At 42.3% G+C, this 27,214-nt stretch overlaps 1 protein-coding gene across 1 annotated transcript in view; it reads right to left on the bottom strand.

Moving 5' to 3' along the window:
• Nucleotides 1-22,496, bottom strand: part of SLC1A1 (solute carrier family 1 member 1) — a 76,241-nt gene extending 53,745 nt beyond the window's left edge. Inside the window, exon 1 of the mRNA XM_038402732.2 lies at nt 22,202-22,496. Within this exon, the coding sequence (XP_038258660.1) occupies nt 22,202-22,292 (91 nt within the window). The 5' untranslated portion in view covers nt 22,293-22,496. The remainder of the gene's footprint in view (nt 1-22,201) is intronic.
• Nucleotides 22,497-27,214: the final 4,718 nt, after the last annotated feature.

The following is a 27,214-nucleotide window of genomic DNA, read 5'->3' as shown; positions in this document are numbered from 1 at the left end:
GCACAGTCTTGCTATATGGGGTCTTTCATATGAGACCTTAAATACTTAGATCTTGTGTGCTCCACATGGAGACTAGAATCTCATGGTGCTTTATATAAACTAAGGATTTGCACATGTATCACCACCCAAAAATTCCTTTTGTTGTGTTGTTCACTAGTTCAGATGCTATCTTCCACCCTTTAAGTGTCTGTTGTCTGTGTGCTCTTTGTAAGTATCATAAAATTTGCCTCCCTCAAGTCTGATGGTAAACCATCTTTTCTTCACTCCAAACAGAATAGCAGCAACTAGGCATGGGAACTTTATGAACTTCTACCTAGTTTGTACTGCTTCTACTAATGTGCAAGTTAACCTTTCAGCCAAATCCCAAGCAACTGAAAAGCTATTCCTGATTAATTTCTGTCAGTGAGCACAGACAGTTTAACCTTCCTGCAACACCCTGAATCTTAACTGCCTTCAAGATATCTGCAATATTACGCAAGTGTCCTTCAACAGTGGAAGGAGAGACACAAAACTCTCCGCTGTTTATCTAAGTGCCTAAATGAAATATGTTGGAAAAGAATTAGTCTGAGTTTTATGTTAATTCTAAAGAAGGCTCTTAAAGCCCTAAATTTAAAAAAAATTACTTAATGTGTACTTATCAAGGCAAGTCACTAAGATACTGATCTTGCAAACTCTTATGTACATGTTTAAATTTAGATCCCAGTGTTTTCAATGGAATTACTCACATGCCTAAAGTTAAGCACATTTATAGGTGTTCTCAGGACTGGAGTTTACATTTAAAATAAGGTGTTGTAATGTATGTAAAGTACAGCTCCACCATATATACAAATACTTGTTAATACAGAATGGAACAGGTACAGTCTCAGAGCAAGGTTTGTCTTTAAAAACAATTCTGAAAAGCTTAGGGAAAAAGTCTTGCTATTTAACAGTTCTGCTTCTTACTTCCTTTACTCTAGGCAGGAGCTCTGGCTGGGGGACAAATGTGGCTAAGTTTCCCAAAATGCCTTCAAGGGGAGAGATGGGAAAAGGAACCATTAGCTACTGATCTCCCACTGTAAGGATAAAGAGGTGCTAGCTAGGGAGTAGGAACTGATGTCAGGCTGAGTCACGAGCTGAAGAGAACCCATCACTTCTGCCAGGGAAATGTTCAGTGTTGCTAAGTATGCAATATTTAGGTGAGAGGGCAAATGGAACATTAAGAACAGAGAGTAGTTGGCAGCATTGGATTGGGGAGAAGGGAATGCTAGAGATAACATCTACTTAAAATCTAGTCAGTTTCAAAAAACAGAGTTCAAAGTGGCTTTGGGTGCTAGACTTGCTCTTGCGCCTCTTGGACAATTTTTGAGGTTTCAAAAGCACATTTTCCTATTTTTAAAAATGTGTTTCTCTCCCACATTGCTGCATAAAAGACCAAGACAAACAGGAAAACTGATTAAGGCCTTGGCTCTGCAAAGACAATAGTGCAGCTTGACCCCTGCACTCACACATAGCCCCACTGACTTCAATCAGGTTCTGCACAGGGCCCAGCCTGTGTGTTCTTTCTCCAGGATTGGGTCTAGTTGACTAGACAGGGGGGAAAGGGAACAGATTATACCCAAAGAGCTGTCAGAGGCACATGGCAAGCAAGTTGAAAAATGGGGAAAATATTTATTTTCCTTTAATCTCTTTCAGTTACAGTCATCTTAGGTGTTACTTGTAACAACAATGACAAAAATGTCTTTGAACAGTGTCTTTTTAATTATTCCAGATGGTGACTTATTCATGAAATGATTATATATCTGGGTGATTTTCTCCTTTTGATTTCCATGTACTATACTTAATAAGGTTACTGGAAAGTGGAATTGGTCACCATTCTTAAGTTGTTTTCCCTGATCTTCTGTTACCCTCTCCACTTTTTTAGGTACCACTTCTACATGCCATTTTTTCAAATTTTTAAGATGGGGGTGGGGTTTCCTCAGACTCTCACCCATGTAATTTGTTTGTTTGCTTTGGAAACTCAGACAGTTTTACAGAAGAGGCTTACCTCTCTAAGCAGTATTTTGAAATAGCTGTGCTGCCACTTCCCTATTCAGGCTACATTCTGATAAGTAAGCAGCAATTAATTCTTAATGACTTGTGTAGCACCTCAAAGCACTGTGGAGTTAAAATAGGACGACCACTAAAAATGGAGCTAGAAATACTACACTAGAATTTAAGACAGGAAGTGAGAAGAATATTTTATTCAATTGAAATAATGGGGGAATTTTGGTAGGCAGCACATATTTGCCTATGTATTGGAATTTGTGAATCATAGGTTCCATTCCTTTTTGAGCTGTCATCAGCATCAATTATGTCAGCACCTCTTTTCTGACTGTGGAATTTTATCCTTGGGAAATGTAATGCAATATAGGAAATTTAGTCTAGTGTAGAACAGATTCCTGTACACATCAGTGTTTTAACACTATGTTGATTGGACCTGTTCTGAGCAAATTTAGAGGACAGAGTTAAAAATGTCCATGGTATTGCTGTTGCTACCATCTTTGAAACTGAACCAATATTAGGAACAGTAGAAACTCTCTAGTGTAGACAAAGTTTCAATCTGTTGTTTTCTTCTTCTCGCCCTTCTTGTTATTCCACTTCTCCTGGAGTGGTTCCACTTTCTATAAAATACTTGAATAGTCATTGGGCAAGAGGGCATGAGAACTGCTCAATAGCCTGGTTCTTAGGGCACTCACCAGGGATGCGGGAGCTCTTGGTTCAATTCCTTGCTCCACTTAATTTTTTAAATAAAAATGGAACAGCTTCAACACCTCTTCCCCAAAATACCCTATAGGCCAATGATTCAGACATACTTAGGGTTTCCAACCCTCCAGGGTTGAGTTGGAGTCTCCAGGAATGAAAGATGAATTTTAACTAAGGATTATGTCATGTGATGAAACCTCCAGGAATATGTCCAACCAAAATTGACAACCCTAGGCACGCTCCTGTGAGGTAGGAGACCGAAGTTCAAATCCCCATTCCACATCAGGCAGAAGAAAGAACTGAAGCAAGATCTCCCACATCCCAGGTGAGCACCCTAACTAGTTGGCTAATGGTTACATGATGGCCTCCTTCCCTCCCCCTTTTGTGACTCAAGCCCTTTAAAAATGCACAGGCATAGCACATTTCATTCAACCCAAAATAGACTTTTTTGATTTACTGATTTTTTTTATTTATTTTTTTTAATTTCTGGATTGGGTTCAACCAAAATCAATTTCCCCCCCAATATTTTTGGAACTGCCAGCAAACAAAAAAACCCAATTATTTACCAACCCCTAATAGGAGTCGGTGTGATAGGAGAGGGTAACTACCCACCAATTCATCACAAATGAGTCTCCACCATAGAAAGTTGTATAGTGTCCTGCCTCTTGAAGAGGGAACCCTGTGCTTCTTCTATAGCTCTACCTAATGGAGAGAAAGCAGGAAATGATGTGAAATGATAGCATCTAGAGTTAGCTACACTGCAGAGCAGAACTGCAGTGCTACTTCTATCAAATCTGAGACCTCTCAAAATCCAGGAGGCATGGGAGCTCTCTAAGTAGGTGATAGTACCTGCCTGCTCTGTGCGGGCATGAACCTCAGAGACTAGCTAAACTGTGATTAGGGAACCCTCTAAATGGTACAGCTGCAAACCAAGTACTTAGATGTGTCTGTCTCATTTGGGGCATCATGTAGGCATTCACCTGTTTGTCATAATCTGACTCACTTTTAAAGTATGTCTCTGCATCTTGTTATTTATAGCCATTATTTTTGAAACATTCTCTAGGACTGGTGCATAACATTTGCAGGGAAAAACTACACTTACAGTGCTTCTTCCCTTTAACCATTGTGTTATCTGGCAAATGACAGAAATTTAGGAATTATTAAAAAAATAAAATAGGTGCCTTGTCAACAAGCTCCTGCTTCCTCAGGATTCAGCTGTGCTGTTTAAGCACTAGCACATGGGGGGGCCTTTGAGGAGCTGCATCACTGCAGCCATGTGCCTTCATAACTCCACAGCCAGGCAGCTAGCTCTCCTGGTACAACAAAGCAGGGCCAGGGCCTCAGGGTTGCATGGAGGAAACAGCCCCTGCACTTCTTCCAAGCACAAAGACAATAGTTGGGTTCTACGAGGGCTGCCAGCATGCCCCTTCCCCTCGTCGGGCGGGTCATGCCGTGCCACACATCCCACCTGCCCAACACCAGAACAACCTTCCCCCCCATTCCCTATGGCCAAAGCCCCCTTGGACTCGCTATGCTCAGGGCCCCCCCCACCCTGCCACAAATGCACAGTGCCCTGCACACCACCACCCCTGTCCAGTGCCCCCCTGCCCACAGCCCCACCACAACTGCCCAGCACCGCACACAGAACCCCTCCCCACAGTGCCTCAACATACAGATCTTCCCCACTCCCTCACAGCCTAGCACCCACCCCAGGTCCCCCAGAGATCCACTCCCCCATACCCTGCCTCCTGGCCGCACTCATCAGCCCTGCTGGGAGGCGACTGTCTCTGCCAGGCTGAGCTGCCAGTGCGGCCAGACCTGGTCCCAGGGCAGAGAATCACTCCGGTCCCCTGGGAGTGGCACAATCAGCCAGGCCAGGGCCTGCCCCAGCCAGCCTCCCTCAGGACCCACTTGCCTGGAGGGGCCCAGCCAAGCCCCCCACACTGCCCCCCATCAACTGGCTGAGACTGACCAGGTTTCTGCACCAGTCCCAGGTGACTCAGCACCAGGGAGACAGGTGGGGCTGCACAGGTGGTGGAAAGCAGAGACTGCCCCGGAGGCGGAGATGCACTGGGGTCTGGCCAGGGGGCAGAGAGAATCATAGAATATCAGGGGGTTTTTTTCATAGATTCATAGATACTAAGGTCAGAAGGGACCATTCTGATCATCTAGTCCAACCTCCCGCACAAGGCAGGCCACAGAATCTCACCCACCCACTCCTACGAAAAACCTCACCTATGTCTGAGCTAATGAAGTCCTCAAATCGTGGTTTAAAGACTTCAAGGAGCAGAGAATCCTCCCTCAAGTGACCCGTGCCCCATGCTACAAAGGAAGGCGAAAAACTTCCAGGGCTTCTCCAATCTGCCTCAGGAGGTCATCTAATCCAACCCCCTGCTCAAAGCAGGACCAACCCCAACTAAATCATCACAGCCAGGGCTTTGTCAAGCCAGGCCTTAAAAACCTCTGTGGATGGAGATTCCACCACCTCCCTAGGTAACCCATTCCAGCGCTTCACCACCCTCCTAGTGAAATAGCTTTTCCTACTATCCAACCTAGACCTCCCCAACTGCAACTTGAGACCATTGCTTCTTGTTCTGTCATCTACCACCAATGAGAACAGCCGAGCTCCATCCTCTTTGGAACCCCCCTTCAGGTAGTTAAAGGCTGCTATCAAATCCCCCCTCACTCTTCTCTTCTGCAGACTAAATAAGCCCAGTTCCCTCAGCTTCTTCTCATAAGTCATGTGCCCCAGCCCCCGAATCATTTTTGTTGCCCTCCGCTGGACTCTCCCCAATTTGTCCACATCCTTTCTGTAGTGGGGGGCCCAAAACTGGACACAATACTCCAGATGTGGCTTCACCAGTGCCGAATAGAAGGAAATAATCACTTCCCTTGATCTGCTGGCAATGCTTCTCCTAATGCAGCCTAATATGCCATTAGTTTTCTTGACAACAAGAGCACACTGTTGACTCATATCCAGCTTCTCGTCCACTGTAACCCCGAGGTCCTTTTCTGCAGAACTGCCGCTTAGCCCATCAGTCCCCAACCTGTAGCAATGCATGGGGTTCTTCCTTCTTAAGTGCAGGACTCTGCACTTGTCCTTGTTGAGCCTCATCAGATTTCTTTTGGCCCAATCCTCCAATTTGTCCAGGTCACTCTGGACCCTATCACTACCCTCCAGCATATCTACCTCTCCCCCCATCTTACTGTCATCCGCAACTTGCTGACGGTAATCCATCCCATCCTCCAGATCATTAATGAAGATGTTGAACAAAACTGACCTCAGGACCTAAGTTCCCTGTAAGCGGCGCGGCCATGCAGCAGCATATTTAGCGCTGTGCAGGTGCTCCGGGAACCCACCTGGGGACCTACTGTGGTCGGGGACTGGCCAGGGGAGGGGCGCCCCTCCCCCAGCCCCAACCTAGCCAGGCCCCCAACCTGCCATGGCCGGGACGCCCAGTCCTGGCGGGGTGGCCCAGCCCCAGCCGCAGCCTGGACTCAGGCGTGGCTCAGAGTGGCACAGACCCTGGAGTGGCCCAGCCTGGACCAGACCCAAGTACGGACAGAGCGGCCCAGGCCCAGGTGTGGCTGGGGCAGCATGGACCCAGGTGCGACTGGAGCCTGGCCCTAGCCGCAGCCAGGGTGGTGTGGACCTACGTGCTACTGGAGTGACCCGGCCCAGCCCCAGGTGCTCCCTGGGCAGCGTGGCCAGGCCCAGCCCCAGACGCCGTCAGGGCGGCCCGGCCCGGCCCAGCCCCGCCCCAGGGGCAGCTGGAGCACCCCTCCCCTGACCAGAGTCCAGCCCCGGCCTGGATATGCTGGGGCCAGGAGAGGGGTGCCTATCCTGCAGCCCCAACCCCGGAGCTGCCACAGTGGGGAGAGGCGCCTCTCCCTCACAGCCCAGGTGTTGCTGTGGGGCGAGAAAGTTGGGGGGGGAGTCCTCTCTCCTCACCGTAGCCCTGGAGCCCGCTCTCACACCTAAACCCTTCATCCCCAGCCCCACCCCAGAGCCACTGCACCCCAACCCTCACCTATCACCTCCATATTGGTGCACATAACAAAATTAATTCCACACAAGGGTGGGAAAAATTAATGGGAACACTGCCCAGGACCAAGTTCATTCGTGATGCAACTCCACTGAAGTCAATGACTTACATTTTCACTCTTTGTATAGATCAAACACAATCTGAAAATAGAACAAAACAAATGAAGCCCTACAGACAGCCAGATAAGTAAAATATCTATAACCACAAAATAATAAACCTTTTGTTTTTATTACAAAATAATTTCAAATATAATCTGAAAAACATGCTTATTTCCCAACAATCAGATCTCCTCGCTTCCCATAATGAGTTAATTTGGATGGGTCAAGATAACAACTCTAGTGACCTCTTGGTTTCAGATCTCTATTTTTGTTGTTCTAAAAATCTGATGTCATTCACTGTGATATTTTTAAAATTTATTTTGGTCGTTAATTATTCTTGATTACTAGGACTACATAGCTGACAAATAATAAACCTGGGTCTTCTCAAGACATAATATTTATTCCAGGTTCCAATCTGCAGGAGATGATCTTATCAGCTTTGAGTTACTCACCATCTGTCTCTGTTCTTAGTCTTCTTCCCATCTCACTTTACAGCCTTTCTTTGGAGAATCTCCTCCACTCACATGGCTTCAACTGCTACTTATCCACTATTTTTTTTTAAGCAAATCTACTTGCCCTCTCCTGAGTATAGCAGGGCAAAAATCTTTGACCGAACCATTTTTCAGTAAAAAATGCAGATTTGGTAACACCAAAACATTTTGTGAATTCATATGGGTTTCACCAAATTGTCTGTGTTTCTTTAAAAAATTAAAAAACACCTCTCCCACAAATAAAAACATTTTCTTTCTGACAAGTTCTAAATAAGCTGTTTTAATTTTTCAGCTGGAAATGCTTCTTATTTAGAATCTCTTTTAATGTCATGAAAAAACAATTAAAACATACAACGCTCAAAATCAAAACAAAATGTTTCATTTGACCCTGAACTATTTTTTTTAAACATTTATTCTGGCTATAATAATTGAGATTGGAAAGGCTGTTTAGTGAGAAACTGAAGACACAAGATAGTGACGTGTAGAGAAACTATTACTCTGAAATTAATCAAGACAGCAATGTTGAGAAATCAAAGAGATGACCTAGAAATGGAGTTCTGATTAAGCAGGGTCAGGTTGCTTGCGATTCCTAAAATGTGTGGAGGTCTGAGAAATGTTTGTTTTGCAATATATTGTGAAAGTGTTAGGGTTGAATAATTTGTAATCTTTGTAAATGGACAAGATGTGTTACACTCTGTCTCTCAAGAAGCCAACAAGTAAGCACGGAATGTGAAACACTTGGAATGAGGAACATTTTAAAAAAAAATGAATTGGACTCCGCCAATTTTTTATCTGTGTTATAGTTCTGCCCTTCAGCATTAGAAAGCAATTAAAGGCATAGAAACATATGTATTCATCAGATGTGGTATTGCTTGCAAGGGTCAGATGCAAGAATGCTACAGATGCTACAGTGTTTCTGGAAAAGGAAGAAGTAGATGTCATAAAAATAAAGAGAAGGGTAAACACCTTTCTGTATACAGTGCTATAAAATCCCTCCTGGCCAGAGACAGAACCCTTTCTCCTGTAAAGGGTTTAGCAGCTAAGATAACCTCACTGGCACCTAACCAAAATGACCAATGAGGAGACAAGATACTTTCAAAGCTGGAGGGGGGTGGGAACAAAGGGTCTGTCTGTCTGTGTGATGCTTTTGCCGGGAACAGATCAGGAATACAGACTCAGAACTTCTGTAAATTAGTAATCTAGCTAGAAATGCGTTAGATTTCCTTTTGTTCAATGGCTAGTAAAATAAGCTGTGCTGAATGGAATGTATATTACTGTTTTGGTGTCTTTTTGTAACTTAAGGTTTTGCCTAGAGGGATTCTCTATGTTTTGAATCTGATTACCCTGTAAGGTATTTACCATCCTGATTTTACAGAGGTGATTTTTTTTACCTTTTCTTTAATTAAAATTCTTCTTTTAAGAACCTGATTGATTTTTCATTGTTCTTAAGATCCAAGGGTTTGGGTCTGTGGTCACCTGTACAAATTGGTGAGGATTTTTATCAAGCCTTCCCCAGGAAAAGGGGTATAGGGCTTGGGGGTATATTTTGGGGGAAGACATCTCCAAAGGGGCTCTTTCCCTGTTCTTTGTTTAACACGCTTGGTGGTGGCAGCATAGGGTTCATGGACAAGGCAAAGTTTGTACCTTGGGGAAGTTTTTAATCTAAACTGGTAAGAATAAGCTTAGGGGGTCTTTCATGCAGGTCCCCACATCTGTACCCTAGAGTTCAGAGTGGGGAAGGAACCTTGACAGTAGATTAACAATGCAAATACAGTATCTGTGATTAGCCTCAACTGGTGCATTATCTGTGTTTACTGAGGCATATGGGCTGAAGGTGTCTTTATATTTTTGTGGAATGGGAAAATAGCACAAGGAGTCCTACAGCGGTTGTTTTAGACAGTCGGTGGGAAATCAGTGGTAGGAAATATTTTACTGGTGGTCTTATTGCTTTTCAGGTGGGGCAGGAATGATCCATCAATTTCAGTGGCTTTACTCCATTTTGGGTTTTATGGCATGGAAAGGCCCCTAAGAGAGTCATTCCTTCCAAATCTCCCTCTATTGAAAAATCTTTATAAAGTTCTTAATCTATATGTCCAAATTCCCTATCAGTTTGAACTGTGCATGTTGGTCTACGCCTGAAGTTTCTTGTACAAAATAGGGCTGTCAATTAATTGCAGTTAACTCACATGATTAACCCAAAAAACTAATAGTGATTAAAAAATGAATCACGATTAATCACACTGTTAAACAACAGCATACCAACTGAAATTTATTAAATATTTTTGGATGTTTTCTACGTTTTCAAATATATTGATTTCCGTTACAACACAGAATACAAACTGTACAGTGCTCACTTTATATTAGTTTTTATCACACATATTTGCACTGTAAAAATGATATACAAAAGAAAGTATTTTTCAATTCACCTCATACAAGTACTGTAGTGCAATCCCTATTGTGAAAGTGTAACTTACAAATGTAGATTTTTTTTTGTTACATAACTGCACTCAAAAACAAAACAATGTGAAACTGTAGAGCCTACAAGTCCACACAGTCCTACTTCTTGTTCAGCCAATCGCTAAGACAAACAGCTTTGTTTACATTTACGGGAGATACTGCTGCCTGCTTCTTATTTACAATATCACCAGAAAGTGAGAACAGGCATTTGCATGGCACTTTTGTAGCTGGCATTGCAAGGTATTTACATGCCAAATATGCTGAACATTTGTATGCCCCTTCATGCTTCAGCTACCATTTTGGAGGACGTGCTTCCATGCTGATGATTTTCGTTAAAAAAATAATGCATTAATTAAATTTGTGACTGAACTCCTTGGGGGAGAATTGTATGTCTCCTGTTCTGTTTTACCCGTAGTCTGACATATATTTCATGTTATAGCAATCTCAGATGATGACCCAGCACATGTTGTTTGATTTATGAACACTGTCACTGCAGATTTGACAAAACACAAAAAAGGCACCAATGTGAGATTTCTAAAAATAGCTACAGCCCTGGACCCAAGGTTTAAGAATCTGAAGTGCCTTCCAAAATCTGAGAGGGACAAGGTGTGGAGCATGCTTTCAGAAGACTTAAAAGAGCACTATTTCAATGCGGAAACCACAGGACCCGAACCACCAAAAAAGAAAATCAGCCTTCTGCTGGTGGCATCTGATTCAAATGATGAAAATGAACATGCATCGGTCCACTCTGTTTGGATCGTTATCGAACAGAACCCATCATCAGCAAGGATGCATGTCCTCTGGAATGGTTGTTGAAACAAAAAGGGACATATGAATCATTAGCGCATCTGGCACATAAATGTCTTGCGACACCAATTACAACAGTGCCATGCGAACGCCTGTTCTCACTTTCAGATGACATTGTTAACAAGAAGCGGGTAGCATTATCTCCTGCAAATGTAACCAAACTTGTTTGTCTGAGCGATTGGCTGAAGTAGGACCGAGTGGCTCTAAAGTTTTACATTGTTTTAGTTTTGAATGCAGGTTTTTTTTGTACATAATTCTACATTTGTAAGTTCAACTTTCATAAAAAAGATTGCACTACAGTGCTTATTAGGTGAATTGAAATATACTATTTTTTGTTTTTTACATGGAAATATTTGTAATCAAAAATAAATATAAAGTGAGCACTGTTCACTTTGTATTCTGTGTTGTAATTGAAATCAATATATTGGAAAATGTAGAAAACATCCAAAAATATTTAAATAAATGGTATTCTTATTGTTTAACAGTGTGATTAATTGTGATTAACTTTTTTAATCACTTGACAGCCCTAGTATTCTGTTATTATTTAACAGTGTGATTAATCACATGATTAATTTTTTGAATTGTGCAATTAATTAAGATTAATTTTTTTAATTGCTTGACATCCCTAATTCAAAACCAATTTACATGAGAAGCGGGGAAACGTTTTAATTGTCAAATGAATGAACAAATCTTGCTTTGAAAAAAAAAGTTTCAGAACTTGCTGTCAGACAGCAAAGGAACTGAGTTTAACTTCAATTATCTTTGCTTTTGTTCTGTAGATATATTTCTAGCCTAAGGATGCTTAGATTAGACTTCAATTATCTTTGCTTTTGTTCGGTAGATATATTTCTAGTCTAAGGATGCTTGTCAAACCTCAACACTAGTGTGAAACTTAGAAATAAAGCCACCCACAGTCTGTTTTGTGTCTTAATAGTCAATCCAGAGTCTCTTTTAGAGATGCTGTGTCTTGTAACTCACAGCACAGATTCTGTCTTTCTGTGCTACTCTGTATAAATGAATTGGATTGAATTGTATGGAGTTTTGGAGAAGGAAAAGGAGACAAGCATCACAGCTGTTTAAAGAGGTACTACTGCGTGTGTGACACTTAGTATCACAGCAGGAAGAAACTGAAACCTCTCATTAAATTTCCAGACTAATCGTTGACTCAGGATGTCTGGTTTGCATTCATTAAAAATTCCAAATTAATAAAAGATGTAATTGAAGATTTAAAGGATGGAAGTGAATATCAGATGTTTAATGGAGAACCAACATTATCATGAACCTATCAGACAGTAATTCACTTGCTTTATCATAATCTCTTTGTTTTGTCCTAATGACAAAAATAGGAACAGTTCTGTTTTCACAAATGTGTTTCCAAAGATGGTTCATCCTTTTTCATATTTTATGCGCTTCATGCTATGTTTTGCAAGTGCACAGAAATGGTTCAGGAGAAAAGAGCCACAGCCAAGATAAAGGGGAACCCAGAGATGACGGAACAAGGAAATGGAAATAGGAAACACTGAGCTCTTAATATTTTTTCAGAACAGTGTTTTGTTTTGTTTTCCTCTCTGAAGCAGAAAAGTTTCTCAAGCCAAGCCTAAAGACTTTACAAATTGTGTCAGAGATTCCAGGACAAATTTATATTTGAAGCTGCCTGCCCAAAGGAGTCCAGTATGCTTCCTGGGATTGCAGACATGAAGGCTGTCTTCCATTTCGAGGGGAAATACCAAATGTCTATCAAAAGAGGGATGCCATGTTAAGTGTTCTGCTGCTGTCTCTTCCCCCATGTTGCAGTTGCTCTCATAGGAACTACACCAGTGGGCTCCCCAAGAGTGTTCAGCATTTCTCCAGTTGTGTGCTGCTGTGCTTTGAAATGTAACTGTAAAAAAGTTATCTTATTTCTCAACTCATTTGCTTCCTGTACACGTTCAGTCATCTCTGCTCACTTGAGTAGTAAAAATAAATTTGTAGTGTTTTTTATTCTTGTTAATCCTGTTAATACAGTTAAGAGAAAGTATGATGCAGTCTATCTGTTCTTATGCATCATCAAGAGAACTGGCAATTAAGTTCCCACTGCGAGTCCAAATTCTTATTCTTTTGCAACCCTAGTGAAGGCAATGTGCTTTGTACAGGTGTCATGGAGGTCAGATTTTGGACTGTAGAATTTTTACTACTAGTGCCAATGTACAAGTCCAGGTGTATGTCTACACTGAAAAAAAGAAAAAAAAAAGGTGTTCTTATCTTGGTTAAAATAGCAGTGTTGCCATGTCTTCTGCTTTTAACTCAGGTTAGCAGCTCAAGTTAAAGCCTGTAGGGGAGCCTGAGGTTGAACTCAAACTACTAACCTGAGTTAAAAGCAGTGAAGACATGGCAACACTGCTATTTTAACATAAATTAAGAACACACTTTTTTTTTTCCAATTTGCAACGTAGACATGGATCTCCCTGTGCCATTTTTACAGTCAGTTTTCAGAGAACAACTCAACTTTAAAGGGGCCAAATATATGAAGATATTCCAAGCTAACAGTTCAATTCCTGTTAGCTGGAAAGGAGGAGGAAAGGGGGGTCGGTGGGAGAGAATCTTGTTAAACAGATGCTGACAACAGACAAAAGTCTCACCCACCTTTAAAAATAAAATATGAGAGATTGAGCAGGGATGGAGCAGAAAGGATTTTTCCCGTCCACTAAGACTGCAGTGTCTGGGACAAACCCATGCTCCCCATATTCAAAAACACACACGTAGAGCTTTAAAATGTTTTTTAAATACAGAGAACAGATGACTTAGCTTTAACTTGCCTGTAGCTCCACCACCAGCATCAGGTCAGGCAGTGAGTTTACTCCAGGTGTAGGAAGCATTCATGGCAGAATGATCCTTTCCCTGGATGGGGCTCTGGGGCCCAAATGTAAAAGGCCATTTTTTCATAGTCAATTGCTCCTCTTCCTACCTAGGTGTCTTGCCACTAATTCAGCATCTATGGCCTTCTGGGCTTGCTCAACTCATAAAGCCATGGTTATATTTTACTGCAGCAGGCCCTTCAATGATTAAATACGTAGCACTCCTACTAAATTTTGAAAAAGAGCTCTGTGTAGCTTGAAAGCTTGTCTTTCTTGCCAACAGAAGTTGATCCAATAAAAGGTACTACATCTCACCCACCTTGTCTCTCTATTTAATTAGTGGCATTTGTAAGAAAATCTAGTAGATATAATTACACCCAGAGGCAGAGTCTCATGCCCTTGGCAATGAGATTTTCACACTGTGTTTTCTTAACTGAACATGTCCCATGGAAGATTGTCCAACTAGTGTTTTTACTTTGAAGAAACAGGTTTCAGAGTAGCAGCCGTGTTAGTCTGTATTCGCAAAAAGAAAAGGAGTACTTGTGGCACCTTAGAGACTAACAAATTTATTTGAGCATAAGCTTTCGTGAGCTACAGCTCACTTCATCGGATGCATTTCATCCGATGAAGTGAGCTGTAGCTCACGAAAGCTTATGCTCAAATAAATTTGTTAGTCTCTAAGGTGCCACAAGTACTCCTTTACTTTGAAGAAAGGCTGTGTTTCTCCTCAAAACCTTAGGCTGGTGGTGGAGGAAGGTTACCAGGGCCAGCATATCCCTGCAGCATCTAGTGGGATGGTGGAAGGGAGAGGGAAGGCCAGGGGGGCTCCACACACTGCCCCTGCCATGAGCTCCGGCCCCACAGCTCCCATTTGCAATGAACCGCAGCCAATGGGAGCTGTGGAGGTGGTGCATCCAGGCAGGGGCAGCATGCAGAGCCCCCTGGCCCCTCTGCCTAGGAGCTGCAGGGACGTGCTGCTCCCTGCCAGGTAAGCACCGCCCTACACTCCAAGCCCCGCCCTGAACCTCCTCCCATACCCAAACTGCCCCAGCAGCAGCTGGTGCGACTGGCTCAGGGGCTGCGTCATCTGCTTGGGCAGCCCTGGTGCCAGCTGCACTGGCTGCTGCAGAAGTCACAGAGGTCATGGAAAGTCATGGAATCCATGACCTTTGTGACAGACACAGAGTCATACTCATAAATGAGTTGGTGAAGTTACACAGCTACTCTAAAAGTAAACTTCCTCATTGTAACACTTCCTTCATCAGATACAGCATTTCTCAACCTTTTTGATACCAGGGACTGCCTTGCTGCCTTCCTAAACTGTGTCAGGGAGTCTCAGGACAAAATATGTATGCCTACAAAGAGTGACAAATTGGCCAATGGAAAATGGAGGTTTAATAAGTGATGTGAAACCACACCGTCTATTTAGTAATCTTATCCCTGAAAGATGAGGTCTCATCATCATCATTATCCCACGCATTATCCCTTGTCTGACTCTGTCTGTTATTAAGGGTTCCTGACACTTCCCAGTATAAGGCCCTATTTTCAGTTGCTTATAACTTTGCCAAATTTTAACTATTAATGTTGTAATTTTCCATGTCAGGTAGCTGAGGACTCACTTCTGCAACTGAAGACAATGGGAGCTATGCTCTGATTATACAAAGTGCTATATAATGCTAAGTACTCTGCAAAACTGAGTCCTAAGGTTCTTAAATTGAGCACCCACAATTACTGGATATTTTTAACCTCTATGCATCAGTTGTCCATCTGTAAAATAGGGATAATATCATCCCTTATCTCACTGCGGTGTGAAAATAGAGTAATATTTATGAAACACTGAGATACTACAATGAATGCTATGGAATAACCCATGAGGAAATTATTAATTCTGCCCTCAGAGCAGGGTTTGAATATTGTGCAGTAAATAAGCCAAGGGGTCAGACACTATTCAATGAAAAGACAATAAAATATTGACTCTCTACTCATTAAGAACTTACCATCCATCCTGTGCACTGAATGAGACAGAGGAAATAGTAATATGTTATTGTGTAATTAAAGACTGTAGCACAATGCATACACACAAGGAGGCCAAAGTAAGGTTGCACAAACAACTTTAGTTCTGGCACTTCCTAATTGTTGAGTGCTTGATTTTGTAGCCTTACTATTCTTTTAATGTATTTTTGTACTATATCAGACAGACATATGTCAGTACTATGAAATATAAAATAATCATATTTTAATTTTAGACTAAATAGTGGGAAATGGTGAATTTGGGCCTTTGATACTACTTAAGTGATACTGTAAAAAACAGAAATGAGGCTCCTGTAGTTTGTATAATAATTTAAATCCTGAGCAGGAATTATAGCTCTGTAATTCATTAATTAGATTGTTTTTATTTACTCCAGTGTCTCTTCTCCTTGCACATACCCGCTTCCCAGGAGATGAAGGTGGGAAAACAAACGTGGCACTAGTGATGTAATGCTTCCCATAAAGAGATTGGACAAGCTAAGACTGATCCCATGCTCATTGAAATCAATGACCAAATTCCCATTAGCTTCAATGGTGCAGGATCAGGCCTTCAATGAGCTCATTTCTCTCCTGCCTCCAGCATGGAGATGCCTTTCAGGCAACATGAACTAGGGATTCTCAATTTAGTTTTCTTTGTTTTATCCTGTCTGAAAGGATTCCATGGTTCTGGCTAACAAGTGCTTTGCAGAGAAGCATGTTGTCTTCTCTCTGGACTCGTCCCTGCTCCCATGGTGACTGACTCAACCTTCTCTCCCCATCAATTATATTCCCCCTTATCATGTTGCCTTCCCCTCCTCTGCTTCTTCAACTCTTGTCCCCCTTCCCATTGCTGTGCCTCCCTAGCCACCATGGACAGCTCCTGTTACTTCCCTAAACCCTACCACACCCCATTCCCAGCTCTTCTTTAACCCCTGCCATGTGTTTTGACCTTTTTTGATCATCACCTTTCCTCACATGTGGTGACAGTAAGAAAATGTTAACTCTTTAGTGGCCACCACTGTAGTCTGAGTTCTGTTTGGGAATTCAGGAAGTAGTCTAAGTGAATAGGCAGATGTAGTGTGGAGAACAGAACGGCAGTTAATGGCAGAGTACAGAAACACTATTCCCCACCTCTCACAAATGCAGTGGTTACAGTCATTTTGGTAATTGGGATATCACATTGACCATGGAAGGGGAATCTTGCCATCCACAGTCCCGTCGACAGACAGCACTGTCAATATAGTGATCATATTTTTGAAATCTCCTTGGCCATGTTCCATATAATGTTACAGTTTGAGAAGTGAAAGGATTTTTAACAGTAACTTCCATCATGGATGCTCTTTGTTTACTTTTGATTTTCTCTAGGGTTAGAGAATGAAAAGTCTGGTCATTTTCTCTTATAGGTTCTCAGCTATTGGCCTTCAATTCTGTAAAATCTTATTTTTACAAAATCTACATTTGGGACAAATTTGACCTGTCAATGTTGCTTTGATTCTTAAGCAGATGTACAATTTGGAGGGGGTGAGTGGGACAGTTGCTTGTTTAAAAGTCCTCCAAACAAAATGACTGCATTCTCTTTAGTTAATATGCTTGGTGCCTCTCTTTATTTAGTGTATGTTGCAGAAGATGGTGGGGGTGGAGGGAAGGGTTGTTTTTCACTCTGAAGTTCAGGAGTGAATTAGAACAGATTGCCTTTCTTTTCTTGGTTTGTTAAATAACTAAATATGAATGTCACGTGCCCAAACACATAATCACTCTATAAATAAAATTGTAGTGTTCTAGATTAACTTGCTTACCTACATCTTTGTGTAGCCTTGCAATTAGACAACACAAATAACCATGAGGTTGCACTATTGACAACTGCTTATCCTGGCAAAGAAATGTGAAATGCTAAAATGGAGAGAGGATATCTGACCTGCATTAACTCTTTGGTTCACCTACAGAAACAAACTAAAAATTTCTGTAAACTTTCTTTTGAATTTATAAATGAATTCACTTTGGCCAATCTTGTGCTCTTTCCTTGAAAATTTGCATTTTGCACACACGAATTTTTGTTGAAAGGAAATTTCAACGTCACAAGCATGACGCCCAGAGAGACAGTTCAGTCCCTTCTCTGCTCTTGCCCTTTGCTCAGTCTGGATTGTAAAGCTGTAAACCAGTCCAGAAAATGTATTCTTTCTAACTAATCACTTCAGTCTGTTGTTTTAATTCAAAGGGTCATTTTCAAATAAAAACGAAAACATAAAAAATCCAACCAAAATTGTTCCAAAAAGTTCTTCTACTTGAAATAGATGAAAAATTACAGCATGTTGTCCATGTTGTTTCACTGAATGCACACAATATTTCTTAGAAACTAAGAATGAACAGTTCTGAACAGAAATCCTTTTTTAAAAAAATCCTTATTCTTACTCTTCCATTAATGCAGATGGATGTACCCACACACAAAACAGCATCAGGTTTACAAAATGCTTTCTGCATAAATCTTAAACCACAGATCATAAATCTGTTTTCAGATTGTAAAAAAAAGTTCAAAAGTATATGAGATGGGTTCTTAAAAATGAAAAATGTTACTCATATGAAAAGATGAATAGCTAAGGCACATAATTAAATGCTTCCCATATTATATTACAAGTGTGCAGAAGAAAATCCCACCAGAATCTTGAACCTTTCTTGTTTTTGTTTTTAATCTCCAGAGATGAGTATGATATTGATCTCTAGCTTACTTATCTTCCTTAGTGATGATGGGCAAAAGCTATATCAAACCACCATATATGCTTGAGCATCTGAGCCTTTCCCAAATAGTTTAATAATTTAAACATTCTTTTGAGTAATTTGAAGTATTCTTCATATCCATCCCTTACCATATATATAGTTTTCTATAAAAGCCGAGTAGTTTTTCTATCATCAGAATGATCTCTGAATTACATTCTCTTCCTCTTTATGGGATGTTATACTCCTCCTTCAAACTAACCATCTTCATAAAGAAAAAAGTTATTTTCTAACTAAATTGTGTGCTCTAGAATGCATAAAACCAGCATGTATGCTAATTTAATTAAGAAGGGCTTACAATTCTGAGACTTATGGAGTTTGGGGTATTGCAGGGATTCTCAAACTGGGAGTCGGGACCCCTCAGGGGGCCATGAGGTTATTACTTGGTGGGGGGGGTTGCAAGCTGTCAGCCTCCATCCCCAAACCCTGCTTTGCCTCCAGCATTTATAATGGTGTTAAATATATAAAAACGTGTTTTTAATTTATTAGGAGGATTGCACTCAGAGGCTTGCTATGTGAAATGGATCACCAGTAAAAAAAAGTTTGAGAACCACTGGTATATTGCAAACACTCCTCAGAATGTAATAAGGAAATGACATTTTATTATGACATAAGTTATACCACCACTGAGAAACATTAGAAATAAAGGAGATAACATGCAGCTTGTTGCAATAGGCAACTTTGTTCCTGAAGATTAAGATAGCTTTATATCAAGCTAATTTACTCTGTTAATATTATGTCATTTTGTAACTAATCAAAAAAACATACTAAGGTTCCAGTTTGTTGATTTTCAAAGGCACATAGGGCACTTGCAGTCCCATCCCCTATTTGTAATTTGAAAGTCTTCCCCATAATTCCGACGTCAATGTTTTGGCACCCCATTCAAATCTTGCACAGTATAACTCCCTTTGGAGTTAGCAGGCATTTTGCTTACCTGGGGTTGCAGTCAGGCCATAAATTTCAGTTCTGTTTGTTGAAGCTAATGTGAAAATGAATATTGTTTAACAAGTTTATTTGAGCACAAGCTTTCGTGAGCTACAGCTCACTTCATCGGATGCATTTCCACTGAATGAAGTGAGCTGTAGCTCACAAAAGCTTATGCTCAAATAAATTTGTTAGTTTCTAAGGTGCCACAAGTACTCCTTTTCTTTTTGCAAATACAGACTAACATGGCTGCTACTCTGAAACCTGAATATTGTTTGGTAGCATTTCTATAGCTATTTCCTAACTAGTCCAGTTCATGAAAAACATATCTGAGAACAACAACTGTGTATGGATAATAATAAAAATAATAAATAGTGGTGGTGTATGTAGTCCTTGAGGGCCAGATTTTCAAAAGAGCTCAGCATCCAGTGTAATGAGCTCTTTTTAAAATCTGGCCACTTATTGTGATGCCTAACTGAGCACAGCTATTTTGAAAATCTAGCCCTTAGATGACAACACACATACACACACACATATGCATGAGGACATAAACTGATTTTACCTCCAGATAACAGTATGGGGAGAGTTAAAAAATAATAATAATAATAATCTCCTCCCCCACCGCAAAACACACACACACATACTTCAAATCATTTAGTAATTAATCTGAAAAAAACAAAAAACGTCCAAAGGCAAATGTAAGTAACAAAACAATGGAAGCAACATATCCATGTAGGAGGAAAAAAGTAAAAGGATGCTGTCTTCATCTAAAAAGTAATAAAATAATAACCAGAAGAAAACAGGCAGGAAATATGCCAGCGACAAATATTATACTTCATGCAAAAAATATCTTTAAATGTGTCATGCAAAACTTGAATAACCACCCTTTCAGCCACTCTGGCCACATTCTCCGATTTGCAGAAATTTGTGCCATTTTCCTCAGGGGAAAAAAAATTATTATCCATCCCTAAAATATTGAAATCCATTTGAAACCACTTTACAGGGCACAAGATGACACACTGGATTGGTAACAAAAAGCAGAATTTTTCACTCCAGGATACTGGCACAAACTAAGCATCAGAGATTACCAAAAGTTCAGTGGCCTGTGACCTGGATAGGCAGATGTCCAAATACAAAAAACACCACCACTGTTTGCATCTTTGTTGACAGCCTCCGCGTACAGGCCTAACACTGAATGGCCATTGAGAATGAACTCCCTCCTTTATCTATAGGAGGTCTCTCATGTCAGGTTTGAGGCATGCTGACAAGTCTGTTTGCTGAAGCTCCTTGCAGTGTGTTGCACCTGTAGTGTGGATACACAAATGACTTCAGTTTTGTAGGGTCTATCAGTCTGATACCACTACTGAGCATTACAGTCGCATGATATTTTAAACCCCCTATTGATACAGAAGTTGCAGATTTTTCATGTCAGACTGAAAAAAATTCACAGGCATATTATTAATTATATTTTTATTCAAAGTTTGTGGCATAAATATTGGAGACTGTGATGAAGTAACAGAAAAGGCGGTGGGACATGGGGGAGATAAGTATGCTACCAAATTAGGACTGTCCATAATACTACTTCTCCCCAACAATCCTATATCTAATTGTGGCTATAACAGCAATTGGTTTATTTAATTTGCACAAAATTTAACTTAACTTTAACAAGCAGAACAGCAACGTTCAAGCTGTGCTTTTATTTCTATAGTGTAATGATTATATTCTGTCGTTAACATTGAAAACCAGTTTAACCAATAAGAAAGCCAATATGTAGGAACAGAAAAATGTTTGTTCGTCCAACATCAATTTGTCTCAAATTATTATTAATTATTTTAAGTTTCTGCCATTAATAGGTGTTAATATTTTATTAGAAGTGCATTGGCTACATAAGAGTAATTTACACTTCTAACCATCCACCATACAGTCTGTCAAGTAAATGAGATGACAAATTAATTATTTAGCAAATCCCAGCAGGAAAAAAAAACACTGAGGGTCTTCTATTTATGTATTTTACAGTGAGGCAAGTCGAAGCTGAAAGAGATCCTGCCTACATGAGACTGAAGTGTCTGCCCCTGTAAATAATTACAGGGAAAGAACTCTCCATCTTGGAGAAGGGGGTGGGGGAGGGAACATTATCCCTGATATACGCCAGGAAGGCGAATTAAAGCACAAATGTGCCAGACTTTCAGGGAGGATTTTTAGAGCCTTGATCTTCCATTCCTTGTGTACCCACAGCTCCCTTGATTTACTAGGTTTCAGAGTAGCAGCCGTGTTAGTCTGTATTCGCAAAAAGAAAAGGAGTACTTGTGGCACCTTAGAGACTAACAAATTTATTAGAGCATAAGCTTTCGTGAGCTACAGCTCACTTCATCGGATGCATTTTCCACCAAATGCATCCGATGAAGTGAGCTGTAGCTCACGAAAGCTTATGCTCTAATAAATTTGTTAGTCTCTAAGGTGCCCCAAGTACTCCTTTTCTTGATTTACTAGTAGCTTTTTGGGGCATAAGGAACGCAGGATAGGGCCCCGCGGTAGGCAGCGCTATAGAAATGAATCCCTGTCATTACCGGCATTCCAGCCCTGGCCCTCTTTCTCTCTCGCACACACACACACCCGTGTAAACGTAAAATACGGTAATCGGATTGCTCCGCTGCGAGACGGTAACATTCATCACCATCATCACAAACGAGCCGCTGCCTGGCTAAACTAGGATGCTCGTTCTCCTGCTGCTGTTTCCACGGAGACATGCTCCAGAAAGCCCCAACGGGAGGTATTTGGGGCGGGGGGGGGGGCAGAGGAAGCGGATGGCTGCGTGGATGGGGGATTGTTCGACAGAGCGGCTCTTTATCCGCCCCCCAAATTTGGAAGACCACGATTAAGAGCAGGCCTTAGCCAGGAGACAGAGGAGGACTAGATGGCGGGGCGGGGGTCCCTGCTGCTGCTGGGCCGCGGAAATCACCCTGCTGCCTGCCCGCCCGGCTGGGAGCAGCATCCTCCCAGCCCCAGCCCCGGAGGATGCCGCTGCCCCGCAGCCCGGCCCCACTCACCCAGCACCACGGCGCAGAGCGTGCTGAGCAGCAGCCAGTTGTTCCTCAGGAAGCGCCGGCAGTCGCAGCCCCTCCGGCCTTTCCTCGCCATGGCGGCGGCACGGGCTGAGCTGCGGCGGGGTGCGCGGGGCGAGCGGCTGCGCTGGGAGCTCGGCGCCTCCTGCTCCTGCCGCTGCCGCGCTCTGCGGCTCCCCGGCGCGGGAGGAGGGAGCGTGGGGCGGAGGCAGGAGACAGACGCACCTGGCCGCGCTCCCGCCTCGCCAGCCCTGCACCCAGGCGCCCCCTGGCCGGAGGCGGGGAGGCTGCTGGGCGCGGAGGCTCTGCTGCCTCGCCCGTCGGGGGGGGGGGGGGCGCCCCTCGCTCCCGCACAGCCTGCGCCTCTCCCAGCTGCGGCCCAAGGAGGCCCTGCGTCATCCCCCCCCCCCCGGGGCAAGCTGGGGGGCCTGCCCGAGGTCACACAGCCCAAGCGCCCAGCGGGGACAGCCCCTCCGCCTCCGGACCAGCCCCCTGCTGTAAGTTATACAGACTGGCCGGAGAAGTTGGGGGCACCCAGTGAAGTTCTTTGGTGTCCCATCCGCCCAACCTCTCCTCCTCTGCTCACACATCTCTCCACTTCTCTTCCCCCACCCCTTCCAGACCTCTCAACCCCCTTCCATCCCTGGCCTTTGCACCTGCATTGGCTTTCTGGGGAAGAAAAACAGGGACATGTCTTAAAGGCCATTTCAGTGAGCTGGACTAGGGGGAAAATAGTAAACATTTTCGTAAAGCTGGCTTGTCCTGTCTAAGGGTATGTCTGCACTGCCATTAGACACATGCGCTGGCCTTTGCCAGCTGACTGTTGACTTCAGCTCCTGGCACTGGGCTAAGGGGCTGTTTAATTGCTGTGTAGACGTTCAGGAGCCTGGACTTTAGGATCCTGGGATGGTCCCAGAGCTCGGACTCCAGCCCAAGCCTTAAGTCTACACTGTAATTAAAGCATGGGCCAGCCATGGGTGTCTAATTGCAGTGTAGATATAACCCAAGAGTCTGACCCAGCCTAGTGACACACTGTGATTACGTGAGTGATTACCAAGTGGTCAACACAGTGTAGTTCTACTACATACATCCACAAGGAACAATCAGTGACACCAGGCGTGAAGGTAAAAGAAAACCCCCACCTACGGTAAAAGAAAACCCCCACCCACTCAAAGACTGCTCATATTTATATATTGCACTCCATTACCAATGGCAAGCTTAGCTCTAGCAACTCCTGCCTGCAGTTATCTGTAGTGGAGGCATTGGAGGCAGAGAGAGGAGTGTGCCACACCCACGCAAAGTTATTGTATATACTGGATATGCAAAATATGAGCAGTCATTGAGTGGGTGGGGGTTTTGCTTTACAATTGGTGCGGGTTTTTCTTTACCTTCACTCCTGATGTAACTCGTTCTTATCTATGGAATGCTTCATGAATAAGGAAACTTTCCAGTTGTGGTGAAATACTCTGCTCCATCATTTGTGTCAGAAAAAGTTGGGGAGAAGAGAAGGGAAAAGAAAGAGCTATAGGACTTTCTACTGGGATTTTATCCTAGTAAATTTAAAAATTAGAAGTCTGAAGAAATATTATTCACTTTCTCATGTGATATGTTGACACTGTAATAGAAAAAAGGGCAAAATATTCTGTGTTGTAAGCATGATTATTGCATGTACTAATATGATCTCATGCCTAGTGGGACTATGGGAAGGCTTCCTCTAATATATATTTGTAAATATATTGGTTCTGGCTTGTTTTTCCAATTTTGTTTAAGTCAGTTGGCAAGTATAGAAAAGACAGTGGATGCTACCATCAAGCCAAATCTTCTAACAATTCAACTGTAGTGGTGCAGAATGTGAGGTGGCAAATTACTACTATTCTTGTTATTTGCTTAAATTAGACATTGTAATTTACAAACTTTTCCAGTATAAATTTTGGATGATTTGCTACTCCCAGGCAGAACAGATTAACGATTGTGTAGGAGAACTAGTTGGAAGGCAGAAAACTTAGGGTTTTTTGGGGGAAAATTTATTTTATCATCTATTTAATTTAGATGGAAATTTCGTAACTAACTTTATTGCAGGTTCATCATTCAAAAGGAAACAGATGAAGTATCATGTTAGTTTAATTAAAAATAAAAAAGTTTATAGACAATTTAAAATGGCAGAATACTTGTGTTATAAAAAACAAAGAAGGAGCAAAATAAATACAATTTGGAACAAAGAAATAGTTAAGTAAAGGATGAAGACACTAACTAATTTATAGTTTTTGCTATAAGCATGTACTGTATAGTGCGATTTGACATAAAAGAAAAGACTGAGGGCAGGTCTACATTACTGCTTAAGTCGATCTAATTTATTTCACTCAAGGGTATGAAAAAGCCCCTCTCCCCCAAGCGACGCAAGTTTTGCGCTCTCCACACCAGTACTATGTCGGTGGGAGATGCTCTCCAGCCAAAATAGCTTCTGCTTCTTGCTGAGGTGGAGTAATTATGCCAATGGGAGAGCGCTCTCCTGTTGGCATAGTGGGTCTTCACCAGACAAGCTACAGCTGCATCGGTGCAGCTACACTGATGTAGCGCTGTAATGTAGACTTTTGCCCTAAAAGAAAAAGACACATGGGGCCTGAACTTACTCCCATTGGCTTCAAGAGGAGTAGGTCCATGCAGAACATTGAAACTCTGGCCCTGGTTTGCCACTGTCTTTCACCTTGCATTGACATTTTATCCTTGTGCACCCTGGATGTACACTATCTCCACCATCAATGAGTGAAGGAGTAGGATTTGATTGAATTTTGCACCCACTTTGCACAGGGGTATTGACTAAACCAGCCTTAAGGTTACCGAGAGTCAGAAAAAGGAAGCAAACCTTTCTGTTGATGTACCTTTTCTCTATGCATGGCTATTTGAAAACAGATCTATATTCCACTACTCTTCCTTCAAGCTGGAGGAAATAGCTGTTTACATTTAGAATACTGTACTATGCTCCCTGAAATCAAACATTTAAATTTTGGTAGAGCTAATTCCCAGTTCTGAGGAAAATAAATTGGTCCATTACGTTTCTGTGACAGTTTGCCCTTTAAGGTGCCACCTGATGTACTGGGATACCATTGAGCCTGCCTGTTCCGCCAGCCTGGACTCCCTATACCCTTTCGTGCTGAGCCAGGCTCTTAAGCCTCCTCTAGCACACACACAGGCAGGGCCACACCTAGCTGCAGAAAGACACAAACACTGAGATCAGCTCTGGGAAGGCTTAGCTTAAGGGACTTGCCCCAGCACTCAGGTGCCCACCTCCCTTGAAGTGCAGACTCAGTTATATTGTATTACACTGTATAGAAATATTTGCACAGCACAAGCTCATAAAAAAAGCTCCCTCAGTGTGATTAGGACTGGAGGAGTGAACTTGGGGCAGTGAGTGTCCAGCCTCCCATACACCCTCCTTCTTCCCAAGGGTAAAACAGGGACCTTGCTTCCCACCAAACTTAAACACCTCTGCCTGTGATTTATTCCTAATAGGTGCTTGGGATTGTTCAAATTTATCTGCAAAAGTTGCAAGTTCTTCGACCATCTCTACCTTTTTATCCCTTAAACATTGTTTTACATCATCATTAGACATATTCAGTAACTGTTCCTGAGCAACCAAATCACACATTGCTTCAAAGCTTGTAATATCTTTTCCCTTTGCCCACTTGTCCAGTAGATCTCTCAGTTGGTTCACATAAGCCACATTACTTAATCCAACCCCTCTCTTAAGGCTTCTAAATTTTACTCCATAAATCTCAGGTGTAATCTGAAACTGTTTTAAAACCAATTCCTTAAATTTACCATAATTGGAAGCATCACCAATTGGCATCTTATTGAATATGTCCAGAGCTCTCCCAGTCAACTTTGCAACCAAAGTGGTCATCTGTTGATCCTCAGGAATTGCATGGGGCATACACAGCCTCTCAAAGGTGATGAAACAGTCAGCAGTGTCCCCAGACTCATTGTACTGTTTTCACTCATCTTGCTGATTTTCTGCCTCTACTTCCCTTACCCAAAATAATCAAACAGAAAATAACAAACCACTTTGTCTGTTCTCTAGCCAACACACTTAAAACCACCGCCAGTGTTTCAGGGCAATAAGCTGTGCACACTATCCTGCTTGACTATGCCACTGTGACTGTTGGACCCCCATTCTGGGATGCCACCTGTTGTTCTGGGGTTTCACTGAGCTCCTCCTGTTCTGCCAGCCTGGCCCCCTTTACCCTGTCTTGCTGAGCCAGGCTCTTAGGTCTCCTCTAGCACACACACAGGGAGGGCCATACCCAGCTGCAGAAAGACAGAAACACGAGATCAGCTCTGGGAAGACTCAGCTTAAGGGCCTTGCCCCAGCACTTAGGTGCCCACCTCCCTTGAAGTGCAGACCCAAAGGTATATTGTCTTGCACTGTATAGAAAGATCTTGAAAGTGCAAACTCATAAAAATTCACCCTCTCCCTCAATGTGAAGAGAGATAAGTACAACTTCTTGCCCGCCTCCCCAGTTAGAAATTGCACAAACTGGGTTTGATAATAAACAAAACAAATGTATTAACTATAAAAGGCAGATTGTAAATGATTATAAGGGATATCAAGAAGAACAAAGCAGATTACTGAGCAAATAAAACAAAACACGCATACTAAGCTTAAGATCTTAAAGAGACTGGTTTCAAGAAGTAATTTCTCACCCTAAATGTTATCTTAGGCAAGTTGCACAGTTTCTGTAGCTTAGAGTTCCAGTTATTTCTTCTTACAGACTGGACCCCCTATCTCAGTCTGGACTCACCCCTGCCTTTCCCCTCAGGTTGATTCCTTTGTCCCTTCAGGTTATTGCAGCAGCCCTTCTTCTTGGGTAGGCAATGGAGGAGAGTCCAGATTAAAAGGCAGGAAACCTTTGTTTTATACCCATCCCCCTACCAAGGAAAAGGACCAGCAGTGTCCAAGATGGCACTTTATATCAGGTGATCTTGTCACAGCAACGTCCC

This window comes from Dermochelys coriacea, chromosome 5 (genome assembly GCF_009764565.3).
Source record: "Dermochelys coriacea isolate rDerCor1 chromosome 5, rDerCor1.pri.v4, whole genome shotgun sequence".
Lineage (NCBI taxonomy): Eukaryota > Metazoa > Chordata > Testudines > Dermochelyidae > Dermochelys > Dermochelys coriacea.
This window is presented reverse-complemented; position numbering and strand designations above follow the sequence as displayed.